Below are 20443 nucleotides of genomic sequence, written 5' to 3'. Positions count from 1 at the left end.
GCTGCATGATCAGGAACAACAGAGCTTGATATCATCAGCTTAATAATGACGCCTTACTCTAAAACTCAGAATGATTTCCCCCATCAATTTCATTAGGATTGATGGGGGAATTGAACAGCACATAAATCAAAATGAAAAACTGGTAGATATTGAAGATCAATGGCAAACAGTAGTTTCCTAGCACCACTTTTGGACAAAACCTGACAGAAGGACTACAACTATTGTGAAACAGCGCCCCCTAAGGTCCAACCTTGGCAAAGAATTCAGAGAAAATATCATTGAGGAGAAAGAGGAAAGCTGTAATACAGTACCTACCCATTTCTTGCAGCCAGGTTCTAGTATGCCATTCATCAATGGCCAGAAATGTAATTGAAATAGGTCCAGGTCATAAGTATCATGGTTTCTCAGTTTGTTTTTCAGAAATAGAATGTTTGTGATTTGTTATAACTGTCCAGAGAGATGGGGGAAGAGAGCTTCTTCAACAGAAGCCAAAGTTTCCCTTTTAGGCAGAGTGAAATCCATCCTGCTACCAGGGAAGTACTTAGAATACAATAGAATAACAGAGTTGGAAGGGACCTTGGAGATCTTCTAGTCCAACCCCCTGCCTAGGCAGGAAACCCTACAACATTTCAGACAAATGGTTATCCAACATCTTCTTTAAAACTTCCAGTGTTGGAGCATTGACAACTTCTGGAAGCAAGTTGTTCCATTGATTAATTGTTCTAACTTAATATTTATATTGTCCTTATCCTTTAATATCTACAAGCTGGAAGAGTTCAAAATAAGAGGCCCAATTAAATGTCATTCTTATGGCCTTCCCCAAAACTAAAGTCCAGGTCACGATACAAATGATTTTATCTGCAAATATTTATTCAAAGTACTCCTAGCTAGCCACTGACTATTCTAACTCTCCTTCTCTGTCATCTTGACAAAGGAAATGTCTCACAGCATGAGAAAAAAAGCAGTGACCACTTCTATGTGGACACAACAGCATTAGAGCAATTATTTGTTGTCTCTACTGTTGTGAGTTAAACTTCAGACAGGTCTTAATCTTTGTTTAATCAGTTTCAGAGGTTGTCCTACCTGTTTCATTAACTCCTTAGAAATCTAAGGGAATGAAAAGGAATAGGATACTCAGAGGCTGTAACACAAACACACACAAACATCATATGCACATACACACACTGGTATACACACAGTATATACTGTATATATTTCATATATATGTGCATGTGCTTCCCAAAGGCCACTGATCATCTTTGCTGTCCATGGGGAGTGGATATGGGAGTAGTGCTTACTCACAGCACAGCTACAGAATATATCTTTCCTCTATTTTCCAGATCCAAAGCATGATAAACTAAGCCAGTGATGGTGAACCCAAGACCCACATATCAAAGGTGACATGACCCAGCACTTTGGGTGACACGCCAGTGTTCACCAGCACCCAACAACTATTCCCGATAGCAAGCCTCATTCTTGTGTGATTTGCAGAAGGCTGGGGTGTGTGCTTTTGTGCAGCCTCCAGAAAAGATTGCACAAGAATGGGACATGTTTTCACAGTTTTCAGAGGCTACAGAGACAACAGACGAGAATTCTCTAAAGTTTGCCACCGCTAAGCTTTTCAAAACAGAAGACTCTGTTTTTCCCCTCTTTCCACAAACCTTTTTTTAAAAAAAGAATAGAAAAAGAATTCCACTAGTCTAATCCAACGCAAGACAAATATTGTAAAATTATTTGGAAGTACGATACCCTTGTTATCAGCAGCGATAAAACCCAAGACATTTTCATGTCTCAGCATGATTGTCTGGTAGATTTCTGCTTCACGAAACCAAGACCTTTCATCTCTGGAGGAAAAGATCTTTACAGCAACATCCTCTCCGCACCATTTTCCACGCCAGACTTCGCCAAATCGTCCTTTTCCAACGATTTGTTGAAGAACAATAGTCCTTGCAATTGTCCTTTGGACAAGGAGTGGTAAACCTAATGAGAAAAATATACAATTAAAATTTTTAATTATTTTTTTTTTAAAACACAAACCATTCTTCTTTAAAAGCCTTAATATTATTCTAACACAATCTCATCTCATTCAAATCAGCAACAAGACTGAGTGTTTTTCTATCACAAGCCCTTAAACAAACTCAAAAGCAGGAGGCTTTTCCAGCATGGACAATTCAAGGTGCAATTACATACCCAGAGTGTGACTCTCAGGAGGGGTGCTTTTTCCCATACATTGTAATCATGCCGCTATATGAACTCACCATCACTGCAACGTAAGTAAATCTCAATGTCCAAATAGGACTCCTCTGTATTCCTGAAGAACAACCCACATTAAATATTTTCCAACCCCCCCCCCCTCATTTCATACCTAATAATGACATAGTCGGCTGCTGTTGTGTCTTGCCCAGCAACAAATCTATTTTGGCTTTCTACAGCAGCCGTGGAAATCTGTGATCCTATAGTTGTTGCTGAGTTACAATGCTCAGCAACTACAGTCAGCACAGGGATAAACTAACTGCTCATCAGACTGGAAAATGGAATCAGGAGATGGCTTTTTAAACCTTTGTTTTCCATTTGGGATAGAAGCATACTGGACAGTGCAGCAGTGGTGGGTTCCTACCATGGGTGAAATCCAGTAGGTTCTGACAGGTTCTGGAGAACCAGGAGCGGAAATTTTGAGTAGTTCAGAGAACCGGCAAATGCCACCTCTGACTGGGAATGGGGTAGAAATGGAGATTTTGCAGTATCCTTCCCCTGCCACTCCCACCAAGCCACACCACGCCCATGAAGCCATGCCCACAGAACTGGTAGTAAAAAAATTTAATTTCACTATGGCTCCTACTGCTTCAGACCATTCGGCAAAACCGGTAGCTCTGACTGCAAGCCGAGAGCGAACCAGTTCTTTTTTTAAAAAGATATATATTAACAAACATGTAAAATACACACACACAAAAATTAGACGTACACCACATTTATACAATACAGTGTGAACAGGAACTTCCTGTTTTTTATATTAGCAATCATCAATCGATATCACTCACCTTATATTATTTCCCCTTCTATTGTATTTCATTTAGATTTCACCATTCTTAACCCTCTTATTTTACTCATAACTATTATTTTTGAGTGTTGTTATATTCTTTCATTGATTTTTGTTTCTTTCCTCCATCCACCTATACCATTTATCCCATATCTGGTAGAATTCTGATTCTTCCTTTCCCTGTATTTCTTTAGTTAGTTTATCCATTTCGGCACAGTCCATAATCTTTCTTATTATTTCTTCTTCATTTGGGATTAATTTGTTTTTCCATTTCTGGGCAAAGGCAATCCTTGCTGCTGTAAGTATATGTAGTATTAAATACTGGATTTCTTTTTTGTATTTCACCAACATAATTCCTAATAAAAAAACTTCAGGTTTCCATTCTAACCCCTGTTATTGCCTCCAGCCAATTTTTGATCCTTTTCCAAAATGTTTTTGCCTCCTCACAAGTCCCCCATAAATGGTAATATGTAGGTAATATATAGTACCATAAATGGTAGTATTGATTCACATTTCCAGCATTTTGGGGAGGTATTTGTTGAAATTTTAGCTAACCTTGATGGTGACAGATGCCATCTGTAAAACCTTTTGTACTGAAGAGCGAACCAGTTCTTGTATGCTGCTCATCTTGCTATCCAGAGCATTTAGCCCAGCTATCAGTGAATGCTAACAGATACCCTGGTTCCCTGAAAATAAGACCTCCCTGGATAATAAGCCCAATCGGGCTTTTGAGTGCATGCGCTAAAACAAGCCCTCCCCCCAAAATCACCAAAAATATTGCAACACAGCAGCAGCCATGAGGTGATATCTCCCCCAAAATAAAGCCAAGCGCTTATTTCGGGGGTCAAAAGAAAATAAGACCCTGACTTATTTTCAGGGAAACACGGTACATGAACAAAGGAAGGTCTCATTTTTACCTAAACTGCATCTTTCAGAAATGGAAACATGGCAGAGGCAGACAGAAAGATAGACAGGTAACATAAAGGTTTGTTTGACTAACAATAGGCCAAATGAGATTTAGATACAGGGATAGCATGAGAAGTACCTAATCCAACTCTGGCCCTTTGTCCCAGTGATCAAAATAGGCTGTTAGGGGTCAAAGGTGATGCCCTCACCTCAAAGGTATTATAGCCAATGACTGTCTGAAGCATGTTCCGTGTGCTGCCTAATGATACCAACTAAGAGTGGCACAACCTTCATTAAGCTATCTTCAATAGAGTAGCTGTTTTTCAAGGCAGTGCTTAGATGATGCCGCTTAGAAGAAATGAGAGTTCAGTCACTGACGTCAATTCACATAAAGCACAGTTTTAAGCAAGAGCTCCATCTAAATCTATACTTATTTCAGAACAAAAGTTACTGGCACAAAATATCCAGGAACTGTCATCATGTGTCTGACTTTTGAGGCCAAAACATGTCTGGAAGCACTGCAGAAATATCCATTATTGTAGATTGATAATGAAGAACCCATTCCACACTTGGCTCATGGTCAGATGTTACTTGGAATGTCAAAAATGATTTCCCCCTGGCAAATTTCTCTTCTTTCTACAGATACTGTATATGCAGAATATTCAGAAGGCAGCTAAAATTTCTAATCCAACTAGTGGCTTTGCTAGATGATAGGACAGAGACAGGTATGATAGATCAGCAGCCCCCAACTTTTGGGCACCAGGGACTGGCTGCGTGAAAAAAATGTTTTCCATGGACCAGGGTGCGTGGTTTAGCATGCTATCTAGATCTTGTGCATGAACAGATGATGCTTTGCTCACTTGTGAGGCCCAGTTCCTAACAGGCCACGGGTGGGGGTTGGGGACCCCTGTGACAGATAACAGGATAGACAGGCAGGATGATAGGACAGACAGAAATTGGGGCACTGTCAGAAATTTTACCACGGAAAATTTCTATTGTTCCGCAATAATAATGTGTGAAGATTGAAAACAAATAAAATGGCCTGCTACTACAAATCAAATCCAATGAGAAGAGCAGATCAGAAAGAATGCACCAGTTTTAGAAAGTACAACATCCAAAATCAGAGTTAAATGAACAAAGCTAGCAGATCAGTGTCAATTATAATACAAAAGAAAATATTAACAGAAGCAGAACTCAAAGAACTGCAAAAGTCTACCCAGGGCAAAAAAAAAAAAAAATCAAAGTAACTCAGCTGGAGAAGTGGGGGGAAGACAGTAGAGGAAGCCAGCATAGGCTGTTGAATAGTTTTCATTCGCACATCAGGCACCCTCTCCTCTGCCTTCTCCTCAGAAAAAACAAAGCCCTCTAACCAAAAACAAAAATAGCTGAAATAAAAGAAAAAAATAGCTGAGTATCTAGAACAACACACAAACATAAAGTTGTCTGTTGAAATTTGTTCCAAAAAACAGTTAGCACAAGTATTAAAGCATGCCAATACTGTAATCTCAAATATAAACACCAGCTCACAAAACCGATGTACAAAATAGCTGCAGTCATAACTGAAGATCTTGGAAGCAAAATCAGCAAACAAGGAAAAAGGTCAGTGTACCACCAAAATGGGAGATCAGATTGGAAAGATCAGATTAGCATGCTAAAATTAAACCCAAGCAAGCCAGAACAAATAAAAGCTGACAAACAAGAAAACCAAAAAAAATACTTGATCAAGAAATATTAATTTAGAAACGAGGAAGATCAAAGAAGCACTGGAAGTAACAAAGTAGCAAGTAACAGCCATATCCAAGTAGCTCAGTGGGTTTGAAGCTGGAATTGCACTATGGGCAGGCTCTCCAATTTCAGCCAAATCAGAAACATGTTTTACAAATCCTTCAATGGAAGAGTGCAAGGAAGCAGCCAACATCTGACCAAGAAAAACAGTGAAGTTCTGGGTGCAGCTATGGGACAACCCAAAGAAATACAACAAGAATGCAACTTGGACAAAGGAAGTAGATAACGGGGAAAAGAAGCTGAAATGAAAAATCTTGTAATACCAGCACACATGGTGGAGAAAGGGGTAAGGAAGATCAAGAATTGGTCAGCAGCAGGTGTTGAATTGACATCAGTGGTGGGATTCAAAACATTTTACCACTGGTTCTGTGGATGTGGCTTGGTGGACGTGACATGGCTTGGTGGACGTGGCTTGGTGGGTGTGGTGTGGCTTGGTGGACATGGCTTGATGGGTGTGGCATGGGAAGGATGCTGTAAAATCTCAGTTCCCTCCCCACTCCAGGAGAATGTTACTGCAAAATCCCCATTTCCTCCCAATCAGCTGGGACTTGGGAGGCAGAGAATAGATGGGGGTGGGGCCAGTCAAAGGTGGTATTTACCGGTTCTACAAACAACTCAAATTTTCCGCTACCAGTTCCCCAGAACTGGTCAGAACCTGTTGAATACCACCTCTGATTGACATAGGTTTTGGCGGAAATATCTGACTGGTCTACATCCACTCATTGCCAAGCAGTTTAACATCATACTGCAAAGAGGTTAAATTGAAGATAGGCTAACATCTGGCAAAACCTATCTGGGACAGCATCAGGCAACATCAGGCCAATTACTCGCTTACCAACAACTTTCAGATTGCCATTGTGTCTGATGCAGTCCAGCAGCATTGAAAATAACCTTTTTCCACCTGAGCCAAAAAGAAACTGCCCAAACAATAGAGAATTTTTTTTAAAAAAAACAAACAATTCCTACCTGACAAGATGATTTTGGAAAACTCAATTGGTGAATAAAAATGCCAAATCCAGTTTAAATATCAGGCTGATCGGGTTACCAACCATAATAATAATAATAAATTAAACTTGTATGCTGCTACACCTCCTATCACTCTGGGCAGATAATAATAAATAATAAGTTGGTTGCTTAACATAGATTTAGATTTACACCATCCAGAAAAGATGCTGTCAGAATACTTTAAAGTATATTCCCAAATGCAGGGAACACATGAAATTTAAAACTGTGGGAAGGGACAGGACAACAGCAGAACAGATTGAAACAAATGGTGTTAAGGTGCAATTCAGTGATAGCAACTAGATACAGTTTAAGTAAATATGTATTTAACACTTTGCCCTTTATATCATATTGAAGACCACCCTTCAGCAGAGGTGCTCTTCAGACCATACTCCCTGTGTTGTGCATGCCTATTTTATATTGATACTTGTACCCTGCATTTCATATACCTCTTGAGAAATAGATGTGCCTCATCCAACCAACAAGAGATTTGCTTCACTACAAAAGTCCAGGCCATATGCAAGAGTCATGCAATATGCATGAGAATCTGTGCAGCTTACTCTCTGTAGGGCCAAAAGTTCACCCCAAGACAAGCATTTTCCTACTAATAAAAAAGTAAGATTTTAACGTACTGCCTCAGTTCCGAGACTTGGCATTTACGGGCAGTTTTGAAAGATAAAAAAAAGCATAGTTCTTCATAAAGGGCAACTTTGGCAACATCTTATAAGATGCATCACAAATAAGGGCTTATTCTTAGTTACCATAGCAGCTGGTGCAATGAAAATTCTCCCACTCAGCTCTGGCAAAGTAAAGGCCCTTAAGAAGGAATCTGTGCTCTAGAGACATTCTCACTGGACTATTATACAGCAAGGTACATACAACTGTTTCTTGGAAGGGGCAGAAAGCTTAAAGATTTTAGAACCCTCTTGCTGTGTTTTTTTCTGGAGCTCAACAATTAATTTAGGCATAATTTTGCACTAGGCAAATATTCACTAAAGGTTCGGTGTGAAGTTTGATCTTTCAATCCTTATGCATAATAGTACATCAGAGAAGTGCTTTCTATACTACCTGTCTGCGTCCCCCCCCCCCATTTTAGTATTTATTCAAAATTGCCCTTTCCTATAGAAGTAGATGGGGATTGAATTTAAAAAAACAAACAAACTATGAAATGACTGAGGGCTCTCTTTATTTAAAAGAGTTGTAGGGTCAGTCCAGGAAGAATTAAAGAAAAGAAGCAGCTTCTCTATCAAAATAAAGTTCTTAAAGAAAGTTAGAGTAGAATCTCTCAGCCATCACCTACATTTTGAAAAAGGAAATTAATCCCCTGATAGATTTGGAGTGGGGGGGGGAGAGAGAGAGAAACAATGCTAGTCTAATTTTGTTTGTGGGTAATATTCGTTCTGTTTCCAACTCCTTTGTAGCTGAATATGTAAATCCATGATGAAGTTATTTTTCATCTACTGGATACTGAAATACATGTATCCTCTATGAACAGATATCCATTCTATTTTGCCCTATTTCCCTAGGATGTGGCGCAAGGTTGTGGAATGTGATCGTTTCAATAATCCTTTGAACCTATGTGTGATCTTGGGGTACTTCTTTCTGACACAAAGAGAATGAACTCCTAGGTTGTAATATGATACAGTGTTTCCCTGAAAATAAGACAGAATCTTATTTTCTTTTGACCGTCGAAATAAGTGCTTGGCCATATTTTCAGGGAGGTCTTATTATTTTTGAGGTGCAGGAGGCAGGCGAGCGTGGTCACTTCATGGCTGCTGCTGTGTTGCAATATTTTTGGGGAGGGCTTATTTCCAGGGGAGGTCTTATTTTAGCCCATATACTCAAAAGCCCGATTGGGCTTATTATCTGGGGAGGTCTTATTTTCAGGGAAACGGTATAACAGGGGTGTCAAACTTGATTTCATTGTGGGCTGCATTAGGGTTGTGTTTGACGTCAGGGAGCCAGAGTGGCCGTGGCCAGGGTGGGTGTGGCCAACTCAACATCACTCATGTCAGGGGCGCCTGTGGTGGCCCAAGCACTCTGCCAGCGAAAACAGACACCCGAGCTCCACTTCCACTGCAATGGCCTCCTGCAACCCTCTGCCAGTGAAAACGGAGTTCGGGAAGGCAGCATGTGGCCCTCCCAAGCTCAATTTTCCCTGGAAAAGGTACTGTGGGCCAGTCCTTTGCTGTTCCCAAGGTATCCCCAAGGGGCAAATCTAAACACCCCAAGGGCTGGATCCAGCCCAAGGCCTTGACTTTGATAGTTACTCTTATATAGTAACCTCATGCACAAATGTATCACAAATGTATCAGAGCAATTTCCACCTTAAAGAGAGAGAGAAAACTATACACCTAAGAAAACATACCAGATCCAGAACCCGATGTTGTCATGTCAAAAATTAGATCTTTGAGAGATTTTCCTGGGTTCACTAGATTACACTCAGAGAGAGGTTCTTCAATGTTTGGCCTTCTTTTCTTTCTGTGTCTGCAGAGGTGTCCTTGGCATGTGTAGGCTGCCAGCAGTAAAATAATGGACAACACACACACCGGTATGGTTATAACTACAGTCAGCTCCACAGGTCCTAGTTTTGATTTGTTTGAAGGTTCTTGACCTTGAAAACACACACAGAAATAAAATCAGAATTGCAATTTTTAACCTTCAGAAAAGATTTCAGTGCATATTTTGGAAGGATTTACATTATATTTTGCTGTTAAAAAAAACCTGATCTTGGCTCCACTTAATGGAGCTTAAATAAGACAGAAAAATTATAAGATAAAGCAAATGAAACTAAAATGAGATGGAATATTTTATTCATTCGCTGTTTCTCAGGCTGTTGGCCAAGTAGACCTCTAGTGTTAGGTACAGGATATATTTAGCTTCCAAATAAGTATATGTGAAAGGATGCTAGCTAGAGTGGAGTGGATAAATGAAGCTTTATTTATTTGAGTTTGAAGCTTTCATTCAGCTTTACAATAATATGCACCCATGTCTGCAAGAGCAAGAAAAACATCAAGAATAAGAACAGTTACCCACTGAGGAGGTGGATTCCCTTCATAGGACATGTTCAAGAAAAAGCTGGACAGCCATAGATAATGCATTGCTTAATTATGATTTCTGTACTACACAGGGTTAGACACTGTGCATTAAATGGCTTTTTTAGCTCTACAGTTCTATAGTTATCTACCTCTTCTCGGGTTCTTTCCTTGATTGCTGGTATAACCTGACATATTCCAAAAGTGTAGAGTCTATTTCCATATACTGAATTAACTCCAAGTTCAAAGGGGTAATTGTGGGTAGAGAAGACCCATAACAAGGCTCCTCCAATACCCCCTCAAGAGCACAAGAAACCATGTGATGATAGGTTACTGTCACAAAAAAAGAAAGAAAGAAAAAGTGTGAAGTAGATATAAAGTGAAAAATATAAAGTGAAGTAGATTTTAAGTGAAAAATCAGCCTTACAAGGAAGGAAAGAAGGAAAGATTCAATAGGTTCAGGCTACTGGTAAAATATTTGGGCAACAGTACATAACTCGCTAATATCCGGATTGATGAAACATGCTCATTTTTATTTTTCTCCATAATGCATAATCCCTCATGTAAGAACACAGCCTTTTTTAGAATATAAAATTACAATTAAGATTAGGAGAGCTTGTCTTACAATAAAGTAAGAATAAATACAGGGCATAGGCCACCCTGTAGAATACACAATGGTAAATAACACTGCCCTAAATTTAACTAATTACTTAGTCACATGCAGCCAAGCTCTCCCGCTTCTGTAAATAAATCTTGTGTGGGTGGAATGTCATCACAGATAAGCTTATCACCAAAACCAGGATTGTGGACCTGCTACTGATATACTAAGCCTCTTCGCACATTATTCCACTAAAGGAGGCCCTAAGTGTTGAGGGTGGCTGTGGAGGAAGTGAGCCCATGCAAAACAGACACCACTGTCTGCCAGCTCATTGAGAATGCCCTTCCACAAAAGGGAGACAATATAAAGAGAGAACATAACTACAAAAGCTCAGGCATGACATACGGAACATCTTCATAGATAACCAGGAATCACAAAGACAAACAATAAATTTGTGGAGCCCCACTTATGACCACCGTTTCCACCTACATTAGACTTATTGGTTCATTTTCTGTTAGTGTTAGTATGCCAAATTAATTACAAAACGGACTTAAGAGATATATTAAAACATGAAGGCCACATGGGATATTTATATGAAAAAGATGTTTTTTACAGAACCTCTAGGGGCATACATTGGGCAGCAAATAATGAAAGGTGATGCAAATGTAGCAACATATATTATTTGATCAGATGTCAGGGCTTAAATACCATAGTACTTATTATAGTATTTTTGTGCAATATGGTGGTTATTCTGTAGATGTGTTCGTTTTGGCATCGTCATAGTTTCATTTAGATCTACCAAGAACATCTTTTATAAATACAAATGTCAAAAACGCATCTGCACACAGTTGACAATTTCAAAATTTTGTATCTTTGCATAAAGGTTGGCAAGTTCCAATTGTTAAATTTTTTATTATGGTTCACAATTTTCAAACCAAGTTAACTAACCTGAAAATACTGTCCTGGGTTATTTAAAACTTGGCCTTTGGCCAGAGTATTTCCTAACTTTGTTGGGGTGTGCAAAACTCCAACAAAACAAAAATTCCCTATTTTACTTTTCAAATCTGTTCAAGTTTAAAGATTTCCATAATGCTCAAAACTTTGTGTCTGAAGGCCCAGCTTTGTAATTGAAATGGGATGTTTCATAAGCCAGATTGGTTCAACCTTTTGCAACCCCTAAACATTTGACTCTTCTGCTTATCAGGATAACTTGGAGATTCAGGTCAAGTAGCATCAGGTTTTGGCACTACTGTTATGTCAGAGTAACACAAAACAGTTACTATAATAATAAAGATGCTGTCCATAATGTTATACTAGATCAAGTGGTCAAGTCCTAATAAAAAGATTTTGCAGGATGTATGCATAGGCTCATCTGCTCTAGAAGAGTTGGACTAGATTATGTAGGTTTCCCTTATGAGATAAACAGAGCTGGTTGGATTAAAAGTAGCTCTTTGGTCCTCTCCATCTCCCCCCTCCCCCCCCCAATTCTGAGAAATTAGTGGACCAGAGGAATGCCATTGATATAGTTTACTTGGACTTCAGTAAGGTATTTGATAAAGTGGACAATAACCTATTATTAGACAAAGTAGAAAAATGTGGGTTGGACAGCATCATCACCAGATCGATTTGAAACTGGCTGACCAACCACACTCAAAGTGTAGTCCTCAATGGAACTGCATCTACATGGAGGGAAGTATGCAGTGGAGTACCCAAGACTCTGTTTTAGGCCCAGTACTCTTCAACATCTTCATCAATGATTTGGATGAGGGAATAAATGGGGAACTCATCAAATTTGCAGATGACACCAAGCTAGCAGGAATAGCCAACCTCCAGAAGACAGGCTTAAGGTACAGAAGGATCTTGACAAACTCGAACATTGGGCACTATCTAATAAAATGAAATTCAATGGTGAAAAGAGTAAGGTTCTACATTTAGGCAAGAAAAACGAAATGCACAGGTACGGTATAGGTGGTACCTTGCTTAATAGTAGTAACTGTGAGAGGGATCTTGGAGTTCTAGTGGACAACCATTTAAATATGAGCCAGCAGTGTGCAGCAGCTGCCAAAAAAGCCAACACAGTTCTAGGCTACATAAACAGAGGGATAGAATCAAGATCATGTAAAGTATTAATACCACTTTATAAGGCCTTGGTAAGGCCACACTTGGAATACCGCATTCAGTTTTGGTCACCACGATGTAGAAAAGATGTGGAGACTCTAGAAAAATGCAGAGAAGAGCAACAAAGATGATTACCGGACTGGACGCTAAAACATATGAAGAACGGTTGCAGGAACTGGGTATGTCTAGTTTAATGAAAAGAAGGACTAGGAGAGACCTGATAGCAGTGTTCCAATATCTCAGGGGTTGCCACAAAGAAGAGGGAGTCAAACTATTCTCCAAGGCACCTGAGGATAGGACAAGAATGAATGGGTAGAAACTAATCAAGGAGAGAAGCAACTTAGAACTGAGGAGAAATTTCCTGACAGAACAATTAATCAGTGGAACAGCTTGCCTCCAGAAGTTGTAAATGCCCCAACACTGGAAGTCTTTAAGAAGATGTTGGGTAGCCATTTGTCTGAAATGGTATAGGATTTCCTGCCTAGGCAGGGGGTTGGGCTAAAAGACCTCCAGGGTCCCTTCCAACTCTGCTATTGTATTGTATTGTATTATTATATGCTTTTATTTAAACCACATATTCTGATAATTATTTGCTCTGTCTATATTTGAATGGCAGTTACTCCATATTAAATACAAGTACATTATAAGGTTAGGCATTATTTTTCATGTATAATGGAAAGTACTGCAGCTAATTCATTAACACACATTACTGCAGGAGTTAATGCATAACAGTCTAATGTAAATTAAATGAATAAAACATTCAGATGGCAGAAAATATCCATTAGCAAACAGCAGTAATTAGATGTGATATTCACTATTGGTGTAAATATAAATGTGGTATATATGTATTTAATTTTCATCTATGTGATGTTGAAAGTACATATGTAAATATAGATAAGATCTTCAGAATGCCTCACAAACTATACGAGCAATGATTATTTAGCATCCCAGAAATCAAAGTCTAATCCAGGGAGTATTTTTCATCCTTGGAGACTAGCTTTCTGGGCATGCACGATCTCAATGGGTGAACTCTCTATTTTAATTACTTAATTTATATATACTGTATATCATTAAGATAATAATATTCTCCTACATAGCATACATTATGATACATATACATCTGGGCCATGGGTGGGTTGCTGCCAGTTTTACTACTGGTTCGCAACCCACACACAATCTCCACCGCACGCACTTTGCTCTTGTGCACTGTCAATGTAAATTGTTCTTTGCACATACACAGAACAATTTACAGTGAACTGCACATGCACAGTCACTAAAAACCAAAATGGCGGCAGCCCAGGGCGGCAGTTCGGGAGTGTGGCAGGTCTGGGTCACTGCCAGTTGTGAACCGGGCTGAACTGGGAGCAACCCACCTCTGATCGGGGCACATCTACATCCAAACAAACAACAAATTCTTATTTTCCTTTTATTCCCTCTCTTCTTTTTCCTTTATTCTGGAGTTGACAATCAAAATGTTTTGTTTACTTGCTTATTTTGCTTTTATTAATAAAAAAAACAAAGAGAAGAAAAATAAGTAATATATGGGGCTATGGAAAAAAATGAAAAACAAGAAAACTAAAAAAACAGGAAACAAAAACATACTGTTCCATCACTTGGGGCTTTTAAGAAAGACTGGACAACTATTTGTCTCAATAGGGTCTCCTGCTTGAGCAACGGCTTTGACTAGAAGACCTCCAAGGTCCCTTTCAATTCTGTAATTCTGTTGTATTCACAGATACATATTACATATGTATAAGTAATAAGTATTGCAATACTGGAAACCACTGCTGTCTACTGCCTAGTTGAGACCATATATTTATATTTCCAAAGCTCATGGACCAGGTTTTTTTTTTAGTTATAAGTAGGGCATGGAAAATCCTCTTTTTTGTCCTGTTGTTAATTATGACGTGACAGAAATATAATTCACAAGAATATTTGAGCATGTTAAATCTTGTCACAAAGTTCATATGTCTAGCAATGTCATTCCCAGAAAGAACAATTATAGGACACAGTACAAACATATGATTCAAAGAACCATTAATCTTACTGAAAATGTGTAACGTTCCCGTGAAACTTTATTTAAACCTTTTGTCTATAAATGCTTTGAAGTTCAATAAGGCAATTTGTTTATTTATTTATTTATTTTGCTAAAGATGATGTAATAATGTACAAATTGTTAGATTTTGCTGCTACAAGATAAAGTAATGGGCATTCATATTATCTCAAAGGAAATTAAACACATTAACAGATTTGTCAAAAGATATTAAGACCTGTCAGCTACATATTTAAACATGGTTGCAACCTAACTAAATTTTGCTAGGGAATCATGAGGCAAAAATAATATTTTTATATCTTTAGTAGCATTTTTAGACCAATGTAGGAACAAGTTACTAAGCAAGATAGTCTTATTTTTACTTAGAATAACTTAATCCACAAATCATGTTATTATAGAACCACAATATAATAATCCAAAATTATTTTTCTGTGGTACATTGCAGAAATGATGTGACTCTCCTCAATACCTGCCTGCTGTTGGTAATAAATTAGAATCATAGATTGAAACCAGTGGTGGGGTTCCATTTTTTTTACTACCGGTTCTGTGGCTTGGTGGGCGTGGCAGGGGAAAGATACTGCAAAATCTCCATTCCCTCCCCACTCCAGGAAGGTTACTGCAAAATCCCCATTTTCTTCCAATCAGCTGGGACTCGGGAGGCAATGCATGCATAGTAATACAAGTCCTCAATTTACAACCTCAATTTAGCCCAAAAGTTATGTTGACAAGTGAGACAATTGTTAAGTGAGTTTTGCAACATTTTTCGACCTTGTTTGCCACAGTTGTTAAGTGAATCACTGCGGTTGTGCGGTTAGTAGCCCAGTTGTTAAATGAATCTGGTTTCCCCATTGACTATAAGGCACTTTTTTCAGTGCTGTTGTAACTCAACAGTCACTGGACAAATACTTGTAAATCGAAGGCTAGTTATATAAGGCTGCAATTGTGTCTGTTCTAGAAACTTCAATTGGTACAGAACTAAGTACTGCCTGTTGAACTGAGAAGCCTATTCTCCTACGGTATTTAATTTTTTAAAGATAGCTTCAAAAACTCATATTTTGAACAGGATTTTAACTGTCACTAATCACTATTTTAATTAATGGCTCTGGTTATACTTCTCATTTAACACAAACCAGTTCAGTCATCAGTGCCATGATAGATTTAATATAACAAGTAGAATAACTGTTTTATCCTCACAGGTTGGACTAGTGGCTGCTCCATGTTTCACTTTTTGCTTTTTTCCTCTCACTCAGCACACTTGCTTCTGCCATTCATTTTAACTGAACTTATTACCAAGAAAGCACGCTTGAGATTTCAGCCTTTGAATCTCCTGAGAGTTTGATCAAGAGATGAATGTCTGTGTCTGGAGACAAAAACAACAACCACAAGGAACTCCTGGAAAGCAGTACATTCTATCCATTAAATACCAAATCTATTTTTAACTCTACACCATGACAGCCAGAGGCAGGCCATCAAAGGCTCGAGCAGAAGAAAAGAACAAGCTCACAACAAGGCAACAATATAATCCAGGTCTTAATTTCCCACTTATTAACTGAACCCACTGCTAGATACCAGTGGGGGGGTAGAGGGTTGGGGGGTGGGGGTGGAATCAAGTTTTGCCTTTTTGAATCCTACCTATCAGTTCATGATTCAAACCCAGAAGCTGTTTATCAATTAGTTTTACTACATAATCTGACAACAGCTTGATGGCTTTAGAAGACTTCTTTAAATAGTGACCGTGGTTGGTTAATAAAAGTCATTGTCAGGCAACAGGAGGAGTATTACTTTACTAAGCAGTTGAAAATAGGCTCAATAAAATCAATGCAGAGCAACAGTAAGCCAATTTTAATTAGCAGCAGAAAAAAAAACATCTTAGGACATTATTTTTTTAACAAGCATATGTTAAAACAGACCTGAGATTTATAACACTGAACCAACAACGTAAACCTACATATTCTGTTTGGCTTGCTCCATATTATTATTTCATTTTGCAGCCTTGATAATATATTTTGAACATCCATCTCTTCACCAAGCTTAAAAAAAATTTTTTTTTTACATCATACGCTTTTCCAGTCAACTCCACATTCTGCTTCAAGTCAAGCAAGAAGATATTAATTACATCAGTGATCAACATGGGGTTTATTTTGGCATACATCTCAAGAAATCCACACTAGCTACTTGATATCCATCTGTTAGCATCTAAACAAGTTTTACATTTTTCTCCCAAGGAACTGTACAAGTCAAAGAGTACAATGTGTGAATAAAACTGCTAATAGGTCAATTTTATGAATAATGATCTGAGCTGTTTAGTCAGAAGAGCAATATATAAACACAATTAATACAGAGGTGGGTTCCTACCAGTCCGCACCAGTTCGGTAGAACCGGTTCGTCAAATCTACCAAACCGGTTAGAAGAGGTTCCACCAGTAGACCCGGAAAGCAGGCCACACCTACAGAAGAGGTTCCAAAAATTTTTGAAACCCACCACTGGTCCTTGGATATGATTATTCTACACTATCATGCTCATATTTATAAAACTCAGTGCCTCTGTGAAAGGTAAGGATGACTACTGCATTTGTGGTGCAATCAGGACATTGCCTGTGTTGAAGTTGTTTTAACGCAAACCAAAGATGCATTTTAAAAAACAAGTTTACATCATATTCTTATGCATGCCAGTGCTGTGTGTGAGGTAATTTAAGGTGGTTCTGACAAGTGTCGTCGGCATCTTCACATGGGCGGCAAGCCACTCCCATCCGGTCACATGGGCGGCAAGCCACTCCCACAAAGGAGGCCACACCCACAGAGTAGGTTCGAACAATTTTTGAAACCCACCACTGAATTAATAGTAAAATAATAGTGATTGGTTATTAAACATAATACCTAAAAACTTTGACCTGCGCAGTTGAAACTTTTGTATAAGAAGTTTCTCTCTCTCTCTCTCTCTCTCTCTCTCTCTCTCTCTCTCTCTCTCTCTCTCTCTCTCTCTCTCTCCCTCTCCCTCTCTCTGTGTGTGTGTGTGTGTGTGTGTGTGTGTGTAAGGATTTCTCATAGTTTTCCTTCACATGTACAAGGAAGCAAGGATGACTGACATGGGGTAGAACCAATCATGTTCTTTTCTACTTCTTACTTTCTTTGAATGTTGTAAGAAAATAGCTAGCCTCTCTTTTCCATTCCCACTTACTTTCACTTATTGCATCCCACATGAGCAGTTCCTATTTGCCCTGTTACATAAAACAAAGCAAAACACACAGGTTTAGTTTAGTTTTAGTTTTATTGAACACTTATAGGCCGCCCTTTTCCCTGAGGGGACTCAGGGCAGCTTACAATAGGTGCATGCACGTTTTTCTATAATTAGAACACAAGTAGTTCTTCTTTGGTTGGTGTAGCATAAGGAGCTATTTGCCATCCTTGGTCTATCTTGTGTTAGACAGCTTCATCGCAACTATACATTAAAAAAACACCCACAATTTATTTTTGTTTTTACCATTCAGGAAATTATACAGTAAATCTTGTGTGTAAATATAATTAGCTCTGAATTGAAAGCAGACATCAGAAAGGACCCATGGGACAAAGATCAGTAGTAATGTTAACTTGAAGTTAATCAAATTATAATTTAAGCCGAGCAACAGAGGCAGAAGAAAACAGATTCAAGAAAATATTGTCTCACCAAAACAATCCTTTTAGTATTTTTCCTCCCCTGGAGAAACTGATGGTCTAAAGTGTAGTTTGGGGCATTCTCCTGGCCAAATTGCTGGGTGAGAAAGTATTTATATAATACTAGTCTCGCTAACAACCTTCAGATTTATTTCCTTTAAAAAACATATTAAAACGTGATGGTAAATATTTTTGCCAGGATGCCAATAAATGTGAAGGACAGGCTTTATTTTCCCTTCCCTTTTTACACTGTTGACAATAAAGCCTTAGTATCTTGCAAACAGTAGTTTAAAAAACTGTCTCAGATGATACTAAGAAAATATGCTGTGTAGGGGTCATAATTTATAGATGGAGAGAGATGAGACTATAGGTGGAGAGAGATGATTTTAAAAGTTCCCAGCAAATTATAATTTCATGAAAATATGCTCTCCCATTCCCAGTTCACCCCTACAGTATTTACTTCTAGAACTTTGGTCTATGGCTGCAACCAATATGTTTCAAACAACTTGCGTTAGGATCTTTGAAAGTCATCTGAGAAACACGTCAGGAGATGTTACCAGTCTGGCTAAAGAGTACTGGGCAAGGTGGATCATTGGTCTGATTTAATTTTAATACAAACTGTCTACAAATGCTAAGCATGCAGCCCTACCTCCTAATGTCTGTCATGAGATTATTCCCCAGAAGGCTAACAATGCTTGAACAAAGGCCATGGCCTATGTCCCAAAGTTTATCAGAAGGGGATTCTCGACCTAACTTTAGATAAAGATTGTCTCTGCTTTCATTTATATATTATCTCCCCACTTCTGCAAAACAATTCATCCAGTAATTGTTGTGATTAGACAGCTGCCAGCAGAGCTGGCGGCAGACCAGATAGTGAGGAGGATAGGGAGGAACTTGGGCCATTCCTGGAGTCTGGGGAAGGCTCTGATGAGTGGTCTGTGTCGGAGGCAGAGATAGGACCAGGAACCTCTGACATTTATCAGCTGCCTTCAGAGTCCAAGATGTGGGGAAGAAGAACAGCTGGAGCCTGTTCCAGATGTGCGCATGCGCAGAGCTGTCAGGAGAAGGGAACAACTAAGGAACTGGGGTCAACTCGGAAGTAAAGGCACAAGTGGATGCTGAATGGCCCCTCTCCTAGGGAATAAAGAAGAGCAAAAGGGGACTGGTGTTTGCAGGAGACAATTAGTTCGCTTATTATTGTGAAGATTTGCTTATCTGAGTCCATGCCTCACAGAGACTCCTTGCCAGGTATTTCATTTTACAGCGTTGCGACTAGAAGCTCTCAGCCTGGCAACTATCCAAGGACTGATAAGGTGTGTTGTTGCAATTCACCCTTGAAAGGCTTATTGCCGGGATTTTTCTGGATGTGAATGCCAGGAATTCACATTAACCAAATAAAAAGGGGTTTTTTTGGGACAAGGAGACTGTTTCATCATTCTGTTAAGCCTGGGCCAGAACAATAAGCTATAATACTGTTATGGAATAATGGAGATATTAGTACATATTCATGGTTTACTATTGTTCAGACCAGTGACGTGCGGTGAGGTTTATGGCTGGTGAGGCAGTCCTCTCCCCCAGGCCCCGACAACCCACTGTCTAAAGTGCTTTCTTTCTTTCTTTTGCCCACCTGAGCTCTGACAGGCGGGTGAAAGAGCTGCCCCCCTGAGCTGCCCACCTCTGGGCAAAAGAAAGAAAGTGGCAGCCTGCCAGCAGAGGCAGGCAAAAGACCCGCCTCTGCTGGCGGGCTGCCCGCACACAAAGAAAGAAAGCTGGCGGGCTGCCATCCCTGCGTCTCCTACCCCCTTCCCTCGCTTCACTCTCAAACAAACTCTCTCTCAAATTGAGAGAGAGTTTGAGTGAAGAAACAAACACACACACATACATACACACACACACACACACAAATTACTTACAATTACTTACATATTACATTAATTTTGAATTCCTCCCCCTCCCTCCGACCCACATACCTTTTCCAGCTGTTTCACAGATTTCAACTCTGCTCTTGCCTGCCATCGTGAAAATGTAAAAATGTAAAAGGAAAAAGGCAACAGCTGCTGAGGTCAGGCTGGATTAGCTGCTGCCAGAGTCCCCAATGGATGACTCTGCTTAACTGTTTAAAAAAGCCTCTAAAAAAATGCCCTTTACAGGAGGAGGCAAGAGAACCATGTGCCTCATCTACATAAGGAATTTTTTCGGCTTTTAACCCTTGCTTAACTCTGCTCGAGTGATCATAAAGTCAGACTAAATGAGGCACGT

General features: G+C 39.2%; 1 protein-coding gene across 5 annotated transcripts in view; it reads right to left on the bottom strand.

Annotated features, from left to right (window-relative positions):
* The window catches only part of ACVR1C (activin A receptor type 1C), a 56206-nt gene that overhangs the window by 16022 nt on the left and 19741 nt on the right, over positions 1–20443 (bottom strand). For all 5 annotated transcript variants that reach the window (XM_087710309.1, XM_087710319.1, XM_087710305.1 and 2 more), the window contains 2 exons: positions 9099–9344; positions 1750–1980 (listed from right to left, as the gene is read on the bottom strand). In XM_087710309.1, coding sequence (XP_087566435.1) covers positions 1750–1980; positions 9099–9344 — 477 coding nt within the window. The remainder of the gene's footprint in view (positions 1–1749; positions 1981–9098; positions 9345–20443) is intronic.

Source organism: Thamnophis sirtalis, unplaced genomic scaffold, assembly GCF_051295495.1.
Source record: "Thamnophis sirtalis isolate CommonGarterSnake01/CBP01778 unplaced genomic scaffold, rThaSir2_p1.2 scaffold_1, whole genome shotgun sequence".
In the NCBI taxonomy this organism is placed as follows: Eukaryota; Metazoa; Chordata; class Lepidosauria; order Squamata; family Natricidae; genus Thamnophis; species Thamnophis sirtalis.
The sequence above is the reverse complement of the archived record's forward strand: the minus strand, read 5'-3'. Positions and strand labels throughout refer to the sequence as shown.